The sequence below is a fragment of the Sapajus apella genome, unplaced genomic scaffold, assembly GCF_009761245.1.
Source record: "Sapajus apella isolate SASKATOON/1434 unplaced genomic scaffold, GSC_monkey_1.0 scaffold40, whole genome shotgun sequence".
NCBI lineage: Eukaryota > Metazoa > Chordata > Mammalia > Primates > Cebidae > Sapajus > Sapajus apella.
In genome coordinates, this window is record NW_022436980.1 from 12064048 (window position 1) to 12081194 (window position 17147).

General features: G+C 38.1%; 1 protein-coding gene across 7 annotated transcripts in view; it reads right to left on the reverse strand.

Annotated features, from left to right (window-relative positions):
• Positions 1-17147, reverse strand: part of DZIP3 (DAZ interacting zinc finger protein 3) — a 106460-nt gene that overhangs the window by 21877 nt on the left and 67436 nt on the right. For 6 of the 7 annotated variants that reach the window (XM_032299164.1, XM_032299166.1, XM_032299168.1 and 3 more), the window contains 3 exons: positions 15938-16033; positions 15654-15781; positions 8485-8553 (listed from right to left, as the gene is read on the reverse strand). In XM_032299164.1, coding sequence (XP_032155055.1) covers positions 8485-8553; positions 15654-15781; positions 15938-16033 — 293 coding nt within the window. The remainder of the gene's footprint in view (positions 1-8484; positions 8554-15653; positions 15782-15937; positions 16034-17147) is intronic. The other variant, XM_032299169.1, reaches the window with a different exon arrangement.

Here is a 17147-nt window from a genome sequence, read left to right on the forward strand (position 1 = left end):
CTTAAGATGACTGCTAGCAGCTTCTTAGAACTATATTTAGAGGATCCAAGATGGCCGTTTAGGAACAGCTCAGGATTGCAGCTCCCAGTGAAAGCGCAGAGGGTGAGTGGACGACGCGTTTTTATTGCCCACAGACTAGGAAATTCCCAGGCAGAGGAGCTCCACGGTCGCCAGCGCGGCTGTTTCGGCCAGCGCAGCTGTGCCGGCCAGCGCCGCTGCTTTGCCCCGCGCGACTGCTTTGTCGGCGCCCCGGAGCAGCGGTTCTCCGTACGAAATACACCAGTCTGGGTGCCCTTTTGGCTGGTGATTGGAGCCACGGGAAGCCACCCATTCGTCTATTTAAAAAGGGAACTGAGCAGAGAACCAGGACAGTAGATTCCAGGGCAAAAAAAAAAAAGCGCCACAAACCCCAGTGCCGCTGTTTAAGCCAGCGCAGTGAGTGGCCGCAGGGGAAAACAAACAGACCCCGGTGCCTCTTCAACAGGCGACTGGAACACAAACTTAAAAAAGGAGTTGAGGCAGGGTGCCAGGCGATCAGGCTCGGCTGGTCCCACCCCCGCAAAAGAACAGCAACCAGAAACTCTGGATTGAGACTTTCACAGCAAGAGCAGCTGAACCCGGGACGGTCCAGCTCTGTGGGGGAGGGGCGTCCGCCATTACCGAGGCAGCCCGCCAGGACGGAAGTAGTGGGCCAATGCTGAGGCAGCCTGCCATTGCCAAGGCAACCCGCCACAGCAGAGAGACTCCGCCTCAACAGAGGCGGGCCACCATCGCCAAAGCAGTTCTAACTACACCCATATAAACAGGACTGCAGGGAAGTTCACTCGGCAGCTGGGCAGAGCCCACAGCAGCTCAGCAAAGCCTCTATAGGCCGACAGTGACTAGGCTGCCCCCTTGCTGGGCAGGGCAGGTCTGAAGGAAAAAAAAAAAAAAAAGGCAGCGGCAGCATAACGGAAACTGATAAATAAAGCCCTAAATCCCTGGGACAGAGCACCTGGGAACAAAAAGCAGTTTATGAGTTCTGCTGCAGCAGACCTAAACGTACCTGCCCAGCAGCTCTGAATGAACAACAACAGAGCACACAGCTCACCATTTGAGCTCCTATAAAGAAGAGATCGTCTCCTCAAGCAGCTCCCTCACCCCTATATATCCAAAGAGACACCTCATAAAGGAGAGATCAGATTGACACTAGGCGGGTATCCTTCTGGGACAAAGATAGCAGAAGAAGAAAACTGGTAACAACCCTTACTGTTCAGCAGCTGCTGCAGGTGAACCCCAGGCAAGCAGGGCCTGGAGTGAACCTCAGCAGACCTACAGCAGAGGGGCCAGACTGTCAGAAGGAAAACCAAGAAACAGAAATAACCTCATCATCAACAAACAGAACGTCAATCTGAAAGATTTGAGATCCAATCTGAAAGCCAGCAACTACAAAGTCGACAGGTGGATAAATCCTTAAAGATGGGAAGAAACCAACGCAAAAAGGATAAAAACACCCAAAACCAGAACACCTCTCCTCCTACAAGGGATCACAACTCCTCACCAGCAAGGGAACAAGGTTGGAGGGAGAACGAGTGTGATGAAATGACAGAATCAGACTTCAGAAGGTTGGTAGTAAGAAACTTCTGTGAACTTAAAGAACATGTTCTAACCAAATGCAAAGAAACTAAGAACCTTCAAAAAAGATTTGACAAAATGCTAACGAGAATGGACAAAATAGAAAGGAATATAAGTGAATTGATGGAGCTGAAAAAAGCAACACGAGAACTTCGCGAAGCATGCACAAGTATCAACAGCCGAATTGACCAAGCAGAAGAAAGGATATCAGAGGTCGAAGATCAACTCAATGAAATAAAATGGGAAGGCAAGACTGGAGAAAAAAGGGTAAAAAGGAATGAACAAAGTCTCCAAGAAATGTGGGACTATGTGAAAAGACCTAATCTACGTTTGATAGGCGTACCTGAATGCGACGAAGAGAATGAATCCAAGCTGGAAAATACTCTTCGGGATATTATCCAGGAAAACTTCCCCAACCTAGCAAGGCAGGCAAACATTCAAGTCCAGGAAATACAGAGAACACCACAAAGATATTCGTCAAGAAGAGCAACCCCAAGGCACATAATCGTCAGATTCACCAGGGTTGAAATGAAGGAGAAAATACTAAGTGCAGCCGGAGAGAAAGGTCGGGTTACCCACAAAGGGAAGCCCATCAGACTCACAGCAGATCTCTCAGCAGAAACCCTACAAGCCAGAAGAGAGTGGGGGCCAATATTCAACATCCTTAAAGAAAAGAACTTTCAATCCAGAATCTCCTATCCAGCCAAACTAAGCTTCATAAGTGAAGGAAAAATAAAATCCTTTGGGAACATGCAAGTACTCAGAGATTTCGTCACCACCAGGCCAGCTCTACAAAAGCTCCTGAAAGAGGCTCTACACATATAAAGGAACAACAAGTACCAGCTCAACTAAAGGACAAAACACCCAGCTAGCACCAAAATGGCAGTATCAAATTCACACATAACAATATTAACCCTAAATGTAAATGGACTAAATGCCCCAATCAAAAGACACAGACTGGCAAATTGGATAAAAAGACAAAACCCATCAGTGTGCTGTATCCAGGAAACCCATCTCATGCAAGGATACACAAAGGCTCAAAATAAAGGGATGGAGGAAGATTTACCAAGCAAATGGAGAGCAAAAAAAAGCAGGAGTTGCAATTCTCATCTCTGATAAATTAGACTTTAAAGCAACAAAGATCATAAGAGACAAAGAGGGACATTACATAATGGTAAAAGGATCAATGCAACAAGAAGAGCTAACAATCCTAAATATATACGTACCCAATACAGGAGCACCCAGATACATAAGGCAAGTTCTTAATGACTTACAAAGGGACTTAGACTCCCACACAATAATAGTGGGAGACTTTAACACCCCGTTGTCAACATTAGACAGATCAACCAGACAGAAAATTAACAAGGATATCCAGGACTTGAACTCAGACCTGGACCAAGCAAACCTAATAGACATTTACAGAACTCTCCACCACAAATCCACAGAATATACATTCTTCTCAGCACCACATCACACCTACTCTAAAACTGACCACATAATTGGGAGTAAATCACTCCTCAGCAAATGCAAAAGAACAGAAATCGTAACAAACAGTCTCTCAGATCACAGTGCAATCAAGTTAGAACTCAGAATTCAAAAACTAACCCAGAACCGCACAGCTTCATGGAAACTGAACAACTTGCTCTTGAATGTTGACTGGATAAACAATGAAATGAAGACAGAAATAAGGATGTTCTTTGAAACCAACGAGAACGAAGACACAACATACCAGAATCTCTGGGACACATTTAAAGCAGTCTCTAGAGGAAAATATATAGCAATAAATGCCCACATGAGAAGCAAGGAGTGATCAAAAACTGACACCCTATCGTCAAAACTGAAAGAGCTAGAGGAGCAAGATCAAAAAAACTCAAAGTCTAGCAGAAGACAAGAAATAGCTAAGATCAGAGCAGAACTGAAGGAGATAGAGACACAAAAAACCCTTCAAAAAATCAATAAATCCAGGAGCTGGTTTTTTGAAAAGATCAACAAAATAGACAGACCACTAGCCAGATTAATAAAAAAGAAAAGAAAGAATAACCAAATTGATGCAATAAAAAACGATAAAGGGGATATCACCACAGATTCCACAGAAACTCAAACCATCATCAGAGATTATTACAAACAACGCTATGCACACAAACTAATAAACCTGGAAGAAATGGATAAATTCCTGGACACCTGCCTCCTCCCAAGCCTAAACCAGGAAGAAGCCGAAACCCTGAACAGACCCATAACAAGGTCTGAAGTTGAGGCAGCAATTAAGAGCTTACCACCCAAAAAAAGCCCAGGTCCGGATGGGTTCACAGCTGAATTCTACCAGACATACAAAGAGGAGCTGGTACCACTCCTTCTGAAACTATTCCAAACAATACAAAAAGAGGGAATTCTTCCCAAATCATTTTATGACACCAACAACATCCTGATTCCAAAACCTGGCAGAGACTCAACAAGAAAAGAAAACTTCAGGCCAATATCCATGATGAACATAGATGCAAAAATCTTCAATAAAATACTGATAAGCCGATTGCAACAGCACATCAAAAAGCTTATCCACCATGATCAAGTAGGCTTCATCCCGGGGATGCAAGGCTGGTTCAACATACGCAAGTCTATAAACGTAATTCACCACATAAACAGAACCAAAGACAAAAACCACATGATTATCTCAATTGATGCAGAGAAGGCCTTTGACAAAATTCAACAGCCCTTTATGCTAAAAACCCTCAATAAGCTAGGTATCGATGGAACGTATCTCAAAATAATAAAAGCTATTTATGACAAACCAACAGCCAATATCATACTGAATGGGCAAAAACTGGAAGCATTCCCCTTGACATGTGGCACCAGACAAGGATGCCCTCTCTCACCACTGCTATTCAATATAGTATTAGAAGTTCTAGCCGGAGCAATCAGGCAAGAAAAAGAAATAAAGGCATTCAAATAGGAAAGGAGGAAGTCAAATTGTCTCTATTCACAGACGACATGATTGTATATCTAGAAGACCCCATCGTCTCAGCCCCAAACCTCCTGAAACTGATAAGCAAGTTCAGCAAAGTCTCAGGATACAAAATCAATGTGCAAAAATCACATGCATTCCTATACACCAATAACAGACTTAAAGAGAGCCAAATCAAGAACAAACTTCCATTCACAATTGCCACAAAGAGAATAAAATACCTAGGAATACAACTAACTAGAACGTAAAAGGCCTCTTCAAGGAGAACTACAAGCCATTGCTCAACGAAGTAACAGAGGACACAAACAGATGGAGAAACATTCCATGTTCATGGTTAGGAATAATCAATATCGTGAAAATGGCCATACTGCCCAAAGTAATTTACAGATTCAATGCTATCCCCATCAAGCTACCAATGACCTTCTTTGCAGAACTGGAAAAAACCACCTTAAACTTCATATGGAACCAAAAGAGAGCCCGCATAGCCAAGTCAATTCTAAGCAAAAAGAACAAAGCGGGGGGCATCACACTACCGGACTTCAAACTATACTACAAGGCTACAGTAATCAAAACAACATGGTACTGGTACCAAAACAGAGATATGGACCAATGGAATAGAACAGAGGTCTCGGAGGCAACACAACATATCTACAACCATCTGATCTTTGACAAACCAGACAAAAACAAGCAATGGGGAAAGGATTCCCTGTTCAATAAATGGTGTTGGGAAAGCTGGCTAGCCATGTGCAGAAAGCAGAAACTGGACCCCTTCCTGACACCTTACACTAAAATTAACTCCAGATGGATTAAAGACTTAAACATAAGACCTAACACCATAAAAACCCTAGAAGAAAATCTAGGCAAAACCATTCAGGACGTAGGTGTAGGCAAGGACTTCATGACTAAAACACCAAAAGCATTGACAACAAAAGCCAAAATAGACAAATGGGACCTAATCAAACTCCACAGCTTCTGCACAGCAAAAGAAACAACCATTAGAGTGAATCGGCAATCAACAGATTGGGAAAAAATTTTTGCAGTTTACCCATCTGACAAAGGGCTGATATCCAAAATTTACAAAGAACTAAAACAGATTTACAAGAAAAAAACCAACAAGCCCATTCAAAAGTAGGCAAAGGATATGAACAGACACTTTACAAAAGAAGACATACGTGAGGCCAACAAACATATGAAAAAATGCTCATCATCACTGGTCATCAGAGAAATGCAAATCAAAACTACATTGAGATACCATCTCATGCCAGTTAGAATGGCGATCATTAAAAAATCTGGAGACAACAGATGCTGGAGAGGATGGGGAGAAATAGGAACACTTTTACACTGTTGGTGGGAGTGTAAATTAGTTCAACCATTGTGGAAAACAGTGTGGCGATTCCTCAAGGACCTAGAAATAGAAATTCCATTTGACCCAGCAATCCCATTACTGGGTATATATCTAAAGGATTACAAATCATTCTACTATAAGGACACGTGCACACGAATGTTCATTGCAGCACTGTTTACAATAGCAAAGACCTGGAACCAACCCAAATGACCATCGACGATAGACTGGATAGGGAAAATGTGGCACATATACACCATGGAATATTATGCAGCCATCAAAAACGATGAGTTTGGGTCCTTTGTAGGGACATGGATGAACCTGGAAACCATCATTCTCAGCAAACTGACAGAAGAGCAGAAGATCAAACACCGCATGTTCTCACTCATAGGCGGGTGTTGAACAATGAGAACACATGGACACAGGGAGGGGAGCACTACACACTGGGGTCAGTTGGGGGGAAATAGGGGAGGGACAGTGGGGGGTGGGAAGCTGGGGAGAGATAGCAAGAGGAGAAATGCCAGATGTAGGTGAAGGGGAGGAAGGCAGCAAATCACACTGCCATGTGTGTACCTGTGCAACAATTTTGCATGTTCTTCACATGTACCCCAAAACCTAAAATGCAATAAAATAAATAAATGGGGGAAAAAAAAAGGAAGTTGTTGGCTGGGTACAGTGGCTTGCGCTGTAATCCCAGCACTCTGGGAGGCTGAGGCAGGTGGATCACTTGCAGTCAGGAGTTCAAGACCAGCCTGGCCAATGTGCTGAAACCCCATCTCTATTAAAAACAACAACAACAACAAAATAGCTGGGTGTGGTGGTGCGCGCCTGTAGTCCCAGCTAATTGGGAGGCTGAGGCATGAGACTCGCTTGAACCTCAAGGAGTTCAAGCAGGAGGTTGCAGTGAGCTGAGGTTGCAGTGAGCTGAGGTCACACCACTGCACTCCAGCCTGGGTGACAGAGCGAGACCCTGTCTCAAGAAAAATTAAAAAAAAAAAAAATTAAAAAAAAAAACTATATTTATTTATTTTTTAATAGTCCTCACAATGTGCCAGGTGCTGTTTTTGGTGATTAATACAGATTTTTTTTCATTTTTATTATACTTTAAGTTCTGTGGTACATGTGCAGATCATGCAGGATTATTAACATAGGTTTACTTATTATATCACTAAATATTATGTGAAATTTGCCTGTAGGAAAAAATAAAAAATCGGACTTTATCAAATTTTGTTTTTTAAATGACATCAATAAAATGCAAAAGCAACCCACAGGATGAGAGAAACATTTGGAAATCATGTATCTGGTAAGGGACTTGTATCTGATCAGGGACAAGAACTCTTAAAACTCAACAATAAAAAGACAATCTAATTTTTTAAATGGGCAAAGGATTTGAATAGACATTTCTCTAAGAAGATACATAATTGGCCAATAAGCATATGAAAAGATGCTCAACATAACTATCAGTGGGAAAATGTAAATCAAAATCACAGTGATATACTACTTCACGCATAATATAATGGGTAAAATAAAGATGCAATTTAACAAGTGTATCAAATGTTGATCAGAATGTGGAGAAACTGAAACTCTCTTACACTGTTAGTGGGATTATAAAATGGTGCAGCTACTTGGAAAACAGTTTGGCAATTCCTCGAAAAGTTACACCTAAAGTTTACTGATCACCCAGCAATTCTACTCCTTGCTACAAACCAAGAAATACAAAAACATGTTCACAAATCTGTATATAAATAACAATAACAGTATTCATAATAACCAAAAAATGGAAACAAGCCAAGTGTCCATCAACGGATGAAAAATAAAATAAGGTATATCCAAGGAATGAAATATTATTTATCCATAAAAAGGAATGCATAATGATACATCCTACAACATGGATGAATTTTGAAAATATGTTAAGTAAAAAATGTTATAAGAGGCTACATATTATATAATTGCATTTATATAAAATGTCCAGAATAGGCAAATCCATAGAAGTACATTAGTGGTTGCCAGAAGTGGGAGGAGGGGAGAATAGAAAATGATATCTAATGGGTTCCTTTTCTGAGGTGATAAAAATGTTCTGGAAATAGATGGTGGTGATGACTATAAACCTCTGTGAATACACTAAAAACAAATCAATACATTATGTATTTTAACAGAGAGAACTTTATGCTATATGAAATAGATTTCAAAAAGGTGTTATTAAAAAAATTACTCACAGGCAAAACAGATGAGTAAGAATAAAACTTGCTCAATTTCATAAAGCAGTCACACCTAACAGTACTGATTTGGGTAACTCTTAAGCTCTAGTAGTTTGTTGTGGGACTATAACATTGCTGATACAGATTCTTCTGGCAGTTTTCTAGAGTCAGAGCTAAAGTGGCCATACCTTCCTATTTGCCTAAGATACTCCCAGTTTACGCCTTTTGTCTCAATGCATTATTAATACTGTTCAATAGCAGCCTCAAAAGTACCCCAGTTGGAATGATAAATTACATTCATATGCCAGCCAGAAATCGTTGAGTGAAATACACAGAGAGAGTGCACCCAAAGAAAAAGCTAAGTTTGTTACCTTTTCATGGAAAGTTGCTCTTTAAGGTTCTTGATTTCATTATCTTTAGTATGGATTTGACGCTGTAATCTAAGCAAGCAAACAAGAAAGTCAAAAAATGTTAGAAAATATGTCTCATTAACACAATCAGAACAGCTCTAGCTACAACTGTGCAGGAGACCAAGTATGTCCATTTGGGGCCACAAATCTTCAGCCTGAATACAAATGAACTCCTATACCTGATCCTTTTGAAATGTATCTTGTTTCTGATGTCTGATTTACTTACTTCCTAAAGAAAGGGGAACTCAGTTCTAATTCAGTAAATTACACAGCATATCTTGTATCCTCAGCTCAACGACATGGAAAAATGTCTTTGGCTCTTCATGCTTCAGCTTACTTACTAGAAAACAGAGATCGTATCTTCTGATTTTATAAGACTGTTGTGAGATTGAGAACTTTAAGTTCCTTAAAGTGGTATTATATCAAGTCATGCAAATTAGAAAGACTGATCTAAAGGAAATCAGACCTTAAATACTGAAGTGACGAGGGTGTATGCAAATGCTAATTTTAATTAAAACTATGACTTAGCACCTGTGGGTCACTCATATGCTCTTATCATGGAAAGAATGGGTAAAAATTTTGTATAAATCAGAATCTATATAGCCTGTTATCAGCTTCAAAATTAATATGTAAGAAACTAAGAGAAATACATGTTTTTGCTTGACATATATTCACATGCCATTTTTCATGTTCCTCCCTTATGCTGCTGTATTTCTTTTCACAACCAAGCTTTTACATAAACCTAGTAATTAACTTAAATATGAAGAGATTTATAATAAAAGCACATTGTCCTTTAAGTCTCTAACATGTTTAAGCTCTTGGAATACATAGAAGAGTTTGGTTAATATAAAGTATTGGAATAATAAGTTCTTGAAATGACAACTGTAATGTTGGATGGATTGCTCACTACTAGATGTCAGAGACTACCCATTCACCTTTACGGTAAACTTCTTAGATTTAGAGATTTACAGTTAATGTTCTGTTGGTCTGAGAATGCAGTGAAAAGAAACCAGGTCTCTTTCTTTACAAAAGAGGTCACATTCTAAAGTGAAATATTAAGAAATATAAGTTTGATTACAGTAATACATAGGAATATGTTGACAGAGTTGAAAAAGCAGTAATTTGTAAGACTGACATCTTGTTTTCCTTTGTATACTTCCATTACTTCAATGCTGTACCTAGCTCTAGTTTAGAGTGGGCAATAAGAGTAGACATAACTAGTGGGTATTCAGAACACCTAGATTCTTAAATAATAGAGGATAAGGTAGGCATAGTTCTTATTATCCAGCTCAGGTAAGAGTCAGCTACATATGTTCAGGCAGTCTTTTTCTCATGTTTAATATGACAGGATGAAATTATTATATTTTCTTTTCTAAAAAATCTAAAGTTCTCAAGTTAACTCTGGCTATTGAGTTTTATTACAGACTTTATTAACAGCAGTTTCTTGACATTTATTAAGTGCTTAGTGTAGTTTATGCAAAGTAAGTCACTTGCATAAAATTTTCTTTTTAACACTTTATCATCAACAAATATTTGCCAAACATTTACTGCACACATCAAACTGAATTAGGCAAAAAAAAAAAAAAAAAAAAAAACAAAAAAAACAAAATGATTTTTTGCTTTCTAATCTCCATATTCTAGGATGAAAGAAGCCAGCATTTACAATTAAAGAATATTTATATTTTATCACATACTCTTGGGCAATGATCGGATGAATTAAACAAAGAAAACATTCAAAAGCTTATATGAGAACACAGAGGAGTCATTATGTCCATTCTGCCTTGATGCCCTGTCTTTTCTTCCAACTCATCCCACCTAACCTTCAATGCCGAGGATCAGTACTATGTCTTTAATAAAATTCTTCATTGAAGGAAGTTCCTTATCACAACAATCAAAAGTATTCTATCTACCCTACAAAATTTCCATTAAGTATATCCTTGACAGTTTTTTATTACATACTTTTAAAAATAGTCAAACTGTTTATTTTGAGAGAATTGTAAATTCATATGCAGGTATAAGACATAATATACAAAGACCCCATGTATCCTTTTCCCAATTTCTCCCAGTGGTAACATCTTGCAAAATTATAGTATAATACCATAACCAGAATAGTGATGGTGATAGTCAAGATACTGCACAGTTCTATCATCACAGGGATCCTTCATTTTGTCCTTTTAAAGCCACACACACTTCCCTTCCACTCCCATTCCCTTCTTATAACATTGGAACCACAAATCTGTTTTCCATTTTTATAATTTTGTCATTTCAAGAATGTTCAAGAAATGGAAACATATAGTATATAAGCTTTTGGAACTTTTTTTCATTCAGCATAATTCTCTGATGTTTGTAGTGTTTGTAGTATTTGCAGTGATATCACTATTTCATTCTGGATGGTAGTAATTTATGTCTTTTCTCTTATGTTGTCAGTCTTGCTGGAGGTCTGTCGATTTTATTGACCTTTTCAAAGATACAACCTTTTGTTTCACGGATTTTCTCTACTATTTTTCTTTTTCCAACTCATTCTTTTTTAGTTTCTTGTTTTTGAGATGGGCCTCACTATGTTGCCCATGCTGAACTGTAACTCCTGGGTTCAAGCAATCCTCCCATCTCAGCCACTCAAGTAGCTGGGACTACAGGTGTACACCGCTGCATCCTGCCTCCATTATTTCTAATCTTTATAATTTCTTTCCTTTTGCTTAAGTCTATTTTGGTTTTCTTTTTCTCGGATCTTGAAGTAACAGCTTGGATTATCCACTGAAGACTTTTCTCTTTTTCTAATGTGTCTGTCTGTTTAGTGTTATAATCTTCTCAGCACTGCCTCAGCTGTGTGGCACAAATTTTGACATAATGTATTTTCACGTAAATTCAATGTATTTTGTTTCTCTTTGACCTATGGATTATTTAGACATGGGTTGCATAGTTTCCAAGCCTTTGGAGGTTTCTTGGTATCTCCCTGTTACTGATGTCTAATTTGACTCCATCCTGACCTGAGAACATGCTTTGTATGATTTCAACTCTTAAATTTGTTGTTGAGGTTTTATGGCCCAGGATATTGTCTTTCTTGGTAGACACATCCTGTGGTCACCTGAAAGCATGTGTATTCTACTGTGGTCTGATGGGGTATTCTATAAATATCAATTAAGTCCTGTTGGTTGATGGTGGTTATTGAGGTCTTCTATATCCTTGCTGATTTTCTGTTTAGTAGTATTATAAATTGAGAGTGGGGTTTGAAGTATTCAATTATAATGGTAAACTTCTCTATTTCTCCTTTCAGTTCTATCAGGTTTTACTTTATGTGTTTTGAGGATGTTTTTGGACATATACCTTAAGATTCCTGTGGATTGAGCCTTTTATCATTATGTAATATCCCTCTTTGTGTCCAGCAGTCTTCTTTCCTCTGAAGTCCACTTAATCTAATTTTAATATAGCCACTCTTACTTTTTTTAATAAACCTCTGCATGGTATATCCTTAACTTTATTCTTATTTCGGTCCCTTTACCCTCCTCACTTTTTGAATATATTGCGTTTCTTCTACGTACATTGAATTCCATGAGATGGCGTTAAAATTTTTGCCTCAACCATCAAATATGATTTAAGAAATTAATAAACAGTAGAACAATCTCTTATTATTTATTGTACTCTTTACTCCTTCTGATGGTCTTCTTTCCTTTCTGAAGTTTCAAGCTTCTATCATATATCTATTTTTAATGTTTAGACACCTTTCTATAGCCATTCTTTAAAGGTAGGCTATATGAATTTACTAGCAATAAATTCTAATAATTTTCCCTTGTCTGAGACTGTCTTTATTTTCCTCTATTCCTAAAGAATATTTGTGCTAAATATGGGATTCATGGTTCTGCTTTTTTCTTTCAGTAACTGAATAAACTGCCATTTCATTCTGGTCTTCATGGTTTCAAATGAACAAAATCTGTTGTCATTCGAATTACTGTTTCATAAGTAATTTTTTTCTCTGCCCTTTTTCAAGACTTTGTCTTTTATTTTCAGAAGTTATGATGTATCTTAGCATGGATCTCTTGGAGTTTTTGCTATTTGGGGTTCACTTAGTCTCTGAATTTGTACATTTATACATTTAATCAAATTTGGGAAATTTTCAGTATTTCTTTGAATACTTTTTCAGTCTCTCTTTCATTCTGCTCTCCTTCTGAAATTCCAGTGACAAGTACTTTAGCTCTTTTGTTACTGTCCCACAGGTCCCTTACATTCTGTATTTTTCTCTCAGTCTATTTTCTCTTTGTTCTTCAGATTGAGTTCATTCTATTCAGCTGTCCCCGTGTTCACTGACTGAATCCTTTTGTCATCTCCACTCTACTAGTGAGTATATCCAGCAACTTTTTAATTTAATCACTGTATTTTCTAGTTATATATTTCCCACTCTTTATTATAACTTATTATTTCCTTACAGGGATTTTCTATGTTTTCATTTGTATCAAGATTATTCTGTTTTGTTGAAGCATTTTTATGATGGTGGCTTTAAAATCCTTGTCAGATAATTCCAATATCTGAATAATATTAATATTGTGATTTGCTGGTCTTTTATCTTTCTTGTCTGAATTTCCTGGTTCTTGGTATGGTCTATGTTTTCTACTCTACCCTAGATATTTTGAATATTATGAGACTCTGGGTTCTATTTAATCTTCCTATTTTTAACAGATAGTCTCCTGTTAAGGTATAATGTAAAAGCCAAGGAAGGTGGGTATGCACGGCTTTGCACTGTGCTCTACAAAAAGCACCCCAGGAAAAGTGGGCACTGACTCGCACTGCCTCAATGCAAATGAGAGGTGTACAAGTTCAGCTCCCCTCCCAGTCCCACTGATACCTTCCCATGAAAGTGGAGCACCAAGTCACATTGCCTTCTTGCCGCCAAGTGGAATATAAGATCAGCTCTTTGCTGGACCCTGCTGACATTAGGAAAGAAGAAAGCAAAGGACTGACTCACAATACTTTGTTGCTGCAGGGTAGAGGCAGAAGTTCAGCTCCCTGTTGTGCCCTTCTAGCACCAGCTGAGGGAAGGGGGGAAAGGGAATGCCAACTAGCCCCATGGGTGAAGACTTAATTATCAGTGAGAGGGAGTAAGGATGAAGCCTAGTATTGACTAGTTTTGTCTCAGACTGGCTTGTTAAGTAATATTGGTGCTGGGTAGCGGTAAAGTTCAGCTTTCAGCTGACTGACACATCCTGCAGAGGAATTAAAGTACCGTCTCCTTCTCCCCAGTGGAACACGGAAGTCGGCTGCCTGGTTAATACTGCCAACACTATCCTACAAGAAAAACAGGATTCCTGCTACCTACTTCTGTTAGATGGGAGAATCGGTGTGTACCGCTTACTTCCAAGGGGTGGCATGGGACCACTTGTGTGTGGCTGCAGTAGGGTGGGTATTGTCAAAAAGCCCTTCTATTATTATAATTTCCTTTTACTGATCCTTTGGCTAGAAGAAACAGGCTTTTTTAGAGTTTTTTTTCCCCTCTGCTTTTTAGCAATTCCAGGTTAAAGGCTTCAGCAGTGCCCGAGATATATGGGAGGCAATCAGAAAATTTATTGCCAGATCATTCCTTAAGTCTCAATGTCTTTAGACAGCATGCTTTCTTATTCCACCTTCTAGAGTGTTACTATGCTTTTCTGTTGTGTTATATCCAGGGTGTTTAAGTTTTTAAGAAGAAACAGCTGTGAGAAATGGGGCTATACATCTTAGTGGACCTGGAAGTCTCTGTTTTATGTAATTTTATCCTTACGTGTTAATCTACACTCTCCATTGGATCATAATGAATGTCTCACACATCTTGGTATCTTCTACATGTGCCTTCTGTAAGTTTTCTAACATAGTAGGCCCTTGATAAATGTTTGGTGAATGGCCAACATTAAATGCTCATTTTGTGAAGGCATATGCATCCCCTACAGTGGACTGCTTATAGCCTCAAGCATGTAAGGGTACATGGGCCACCTGTCAGGAGTTGAGGAGGAGTATCTTCAGATGGAAGGAAGTCAGCTCATCTGAACTGACAGCATTGCTTTTCTAGTCTCTGATATTATATGACATATTTCTAGATTAGTCATCCTCTTTAGGCTAAACAATGAAGTTTGAATGCTGAAGTACAGTTTCTTAAATGATTGCAGCCACCTTCGTTTGTCTAAGCTTTCTTAAGTCCCACAGTCTTCTAAACTTGAATGATCTCTCTAACTCTAGTAAGGATCAGTCTGACAATGCTTGTGAATGAAATTATGTTGTCAGAACGATGGCATCTAGTTCTTGCTAATAACCCCTTCATGTGGCAGATACAATATGTGAGAGAAAACTTAGACCTAAATCTCTGGCAAATATTTCCCCAATTTTATAAGAAACAGCTTGGACTCCCCACTCTAAGACATTCCCAGTACTTGTCTATTCTCCCTATCAGCATTCTAGGAACTGCAATGTATTTTAAACTAGACTTTTTGGATGGCTGGTGTCTTATGGTATTAGTTTGTTAAAATAATTTGGTTGAAACTATGCTACTATTCAAATCAATACAGGTTGGAAGCAGTAATTAGTAAAGAAAGAACAAACAAGGTTACTAATTTTTCCCTAAGTCAGTCAGAATTTTTGGTCAGGATACATAAAGTATATCCTAAACTTTAGGTTTAGGAGAAAAGAGATTGGGGTAAAGTGGGAAAGAGTCAATCAAACAAACAAAAAAAGAGATTTATTTTCAATCTCACAGGCTTAGAACACAAATGCTCTGAAAGACCAACATAAAAATGCACTCAACTGATTCCCTGGTGTCTTTGAGGAATGTATTCATATACTATAAAGAAACAGCCAATCATTGGTCACATTTTTACAAATTAGAGTCATGACCTGAAAGTTAATTATCTTTCTCATGTAATTCTATTACATTCACACTTGTTCGCCAATACATGAAAAGCTTGATATATAGTGTGAGCAGCTGCTTATTTCTCAATCCAGTTGGCAAGACAAAAATATGGTTGGTTTTTAAACAAGCGCAGCCTTATTGTTGGAGTTCCTAATGTGTAGTCACAGTGCCACCTAGTGGTTATGCAGGGATTAAGTATTAAGGATACTGTTTATTACGGGGCAAACCCAGAATTTCCTTTTATCAAAAGATTTACACTTACTTGGAAACCTTATTGATTCCAAAAGCCACTTGTTGATTAAGAGATGAAATAATTTTGTCTTTCTTTTTAATCTGCATTTGGCTTTCTTGCCACCGAAAAGTCACTGTTCTCAACTGTCTTTTGAAATCCTGATCAATAAAAATATTATTTCAGATAATTCTGTTCAAATAACCAGAAATTGAGAGAAAAATGCAAACAAAGTTATTTTCAAACAGAAAGCACCTGTAAGTCTAATATTTGAAATACTTCTCACTTCCCTCAGATCTAATGGCAAAAATACTTACTTCACACTGATAGTGCAATTTATAAAGCTGCCTTTGACGAGCAAGCCTTTCCTTTTCAGTTTCTCCATAGTCTGTAGTTACTTTGCCAGCTGAGCCCTATTGAGCAAAGGAAATATGCATGCCTTACTTTCCTCTAAAAAAAAACACTAATATTTTAGTTATTTGAAAGGGATTTAGAGTTGCCATCTAACTCCTGTTCATGTTTTTTGTCTCAAGTAAAACACCCAACTTAGATAAACTCACCATTAGATAAACCCAGCTCCCCTCAATTATAGCATTTAATAAAAAGTACCAGTTACTTGCCTGTTGCTGCTACTGCTGGAAACCACTAACTGCATGCTTACCATTTCTTAAGCATTTTCTTTGTAAGAGTAATGCTTTTATTGTCATAAGAACCATATGATGTAGACAGTCATTATTTCCATTTTAGAGATGATAAAATAGTGAGTAACTTGCCCCAAATCACATAGACAGTAAGTGGAGGAGCCTGCATTCTAACTCAGGCAGTCTTAATTGCACAAGCACTTAATTATTACACTGCATCATCTGAGTTTAATGTTCAACTTATCCACCAGATTGTAAACACCGTAACAGAGACTCTGTCTTAGCATAGCTCTTGACAAAATGCAGGTGAATGTATCATTTTGGCTAAAATGTACATATTCTAATTAGGAGAAAAAAAGGTATGACAATTATATGAATGTTGTACCATCAGCCAAGGAAGCATTTGTACTAACTGTACCCTTAGACAATAAGTATTCCTACATACTATATACCACTATATTTAAACAGCAGAGCAGGTTATCACTGAATTCACACTAGCAGGTAAAAAAAATTGGTTTTTAAAAAAATTCTTTCATTTGCTGTTGAGCACTTAAATCATGTTCACATGCCTTTTCACATATAGGTACATTATTCCAAGCAGTGTCTACTACCAGGAATGGAGCCAGAAAAAAACAAATGATTATACGTAGTCATTTTTGTAGCCATTTCATGGTAAAAATCATATTTAATTTTTAAAAATCAAAGCAGCTTTATATTACAAAACTATTTTTCTCATGACCTGTAATCTAGTGGTATTATGCTAGGTTTTTTTTTTTTTTTTTCCTTGTGGTATTCAAAAAACCTTTGTAAGAAAAGCATCTGTAATCAACTTTGCCCTATATTTAAAGCCAGGAAATGGTTTGAGGGCTAAGGTGAAGTTTCCTGA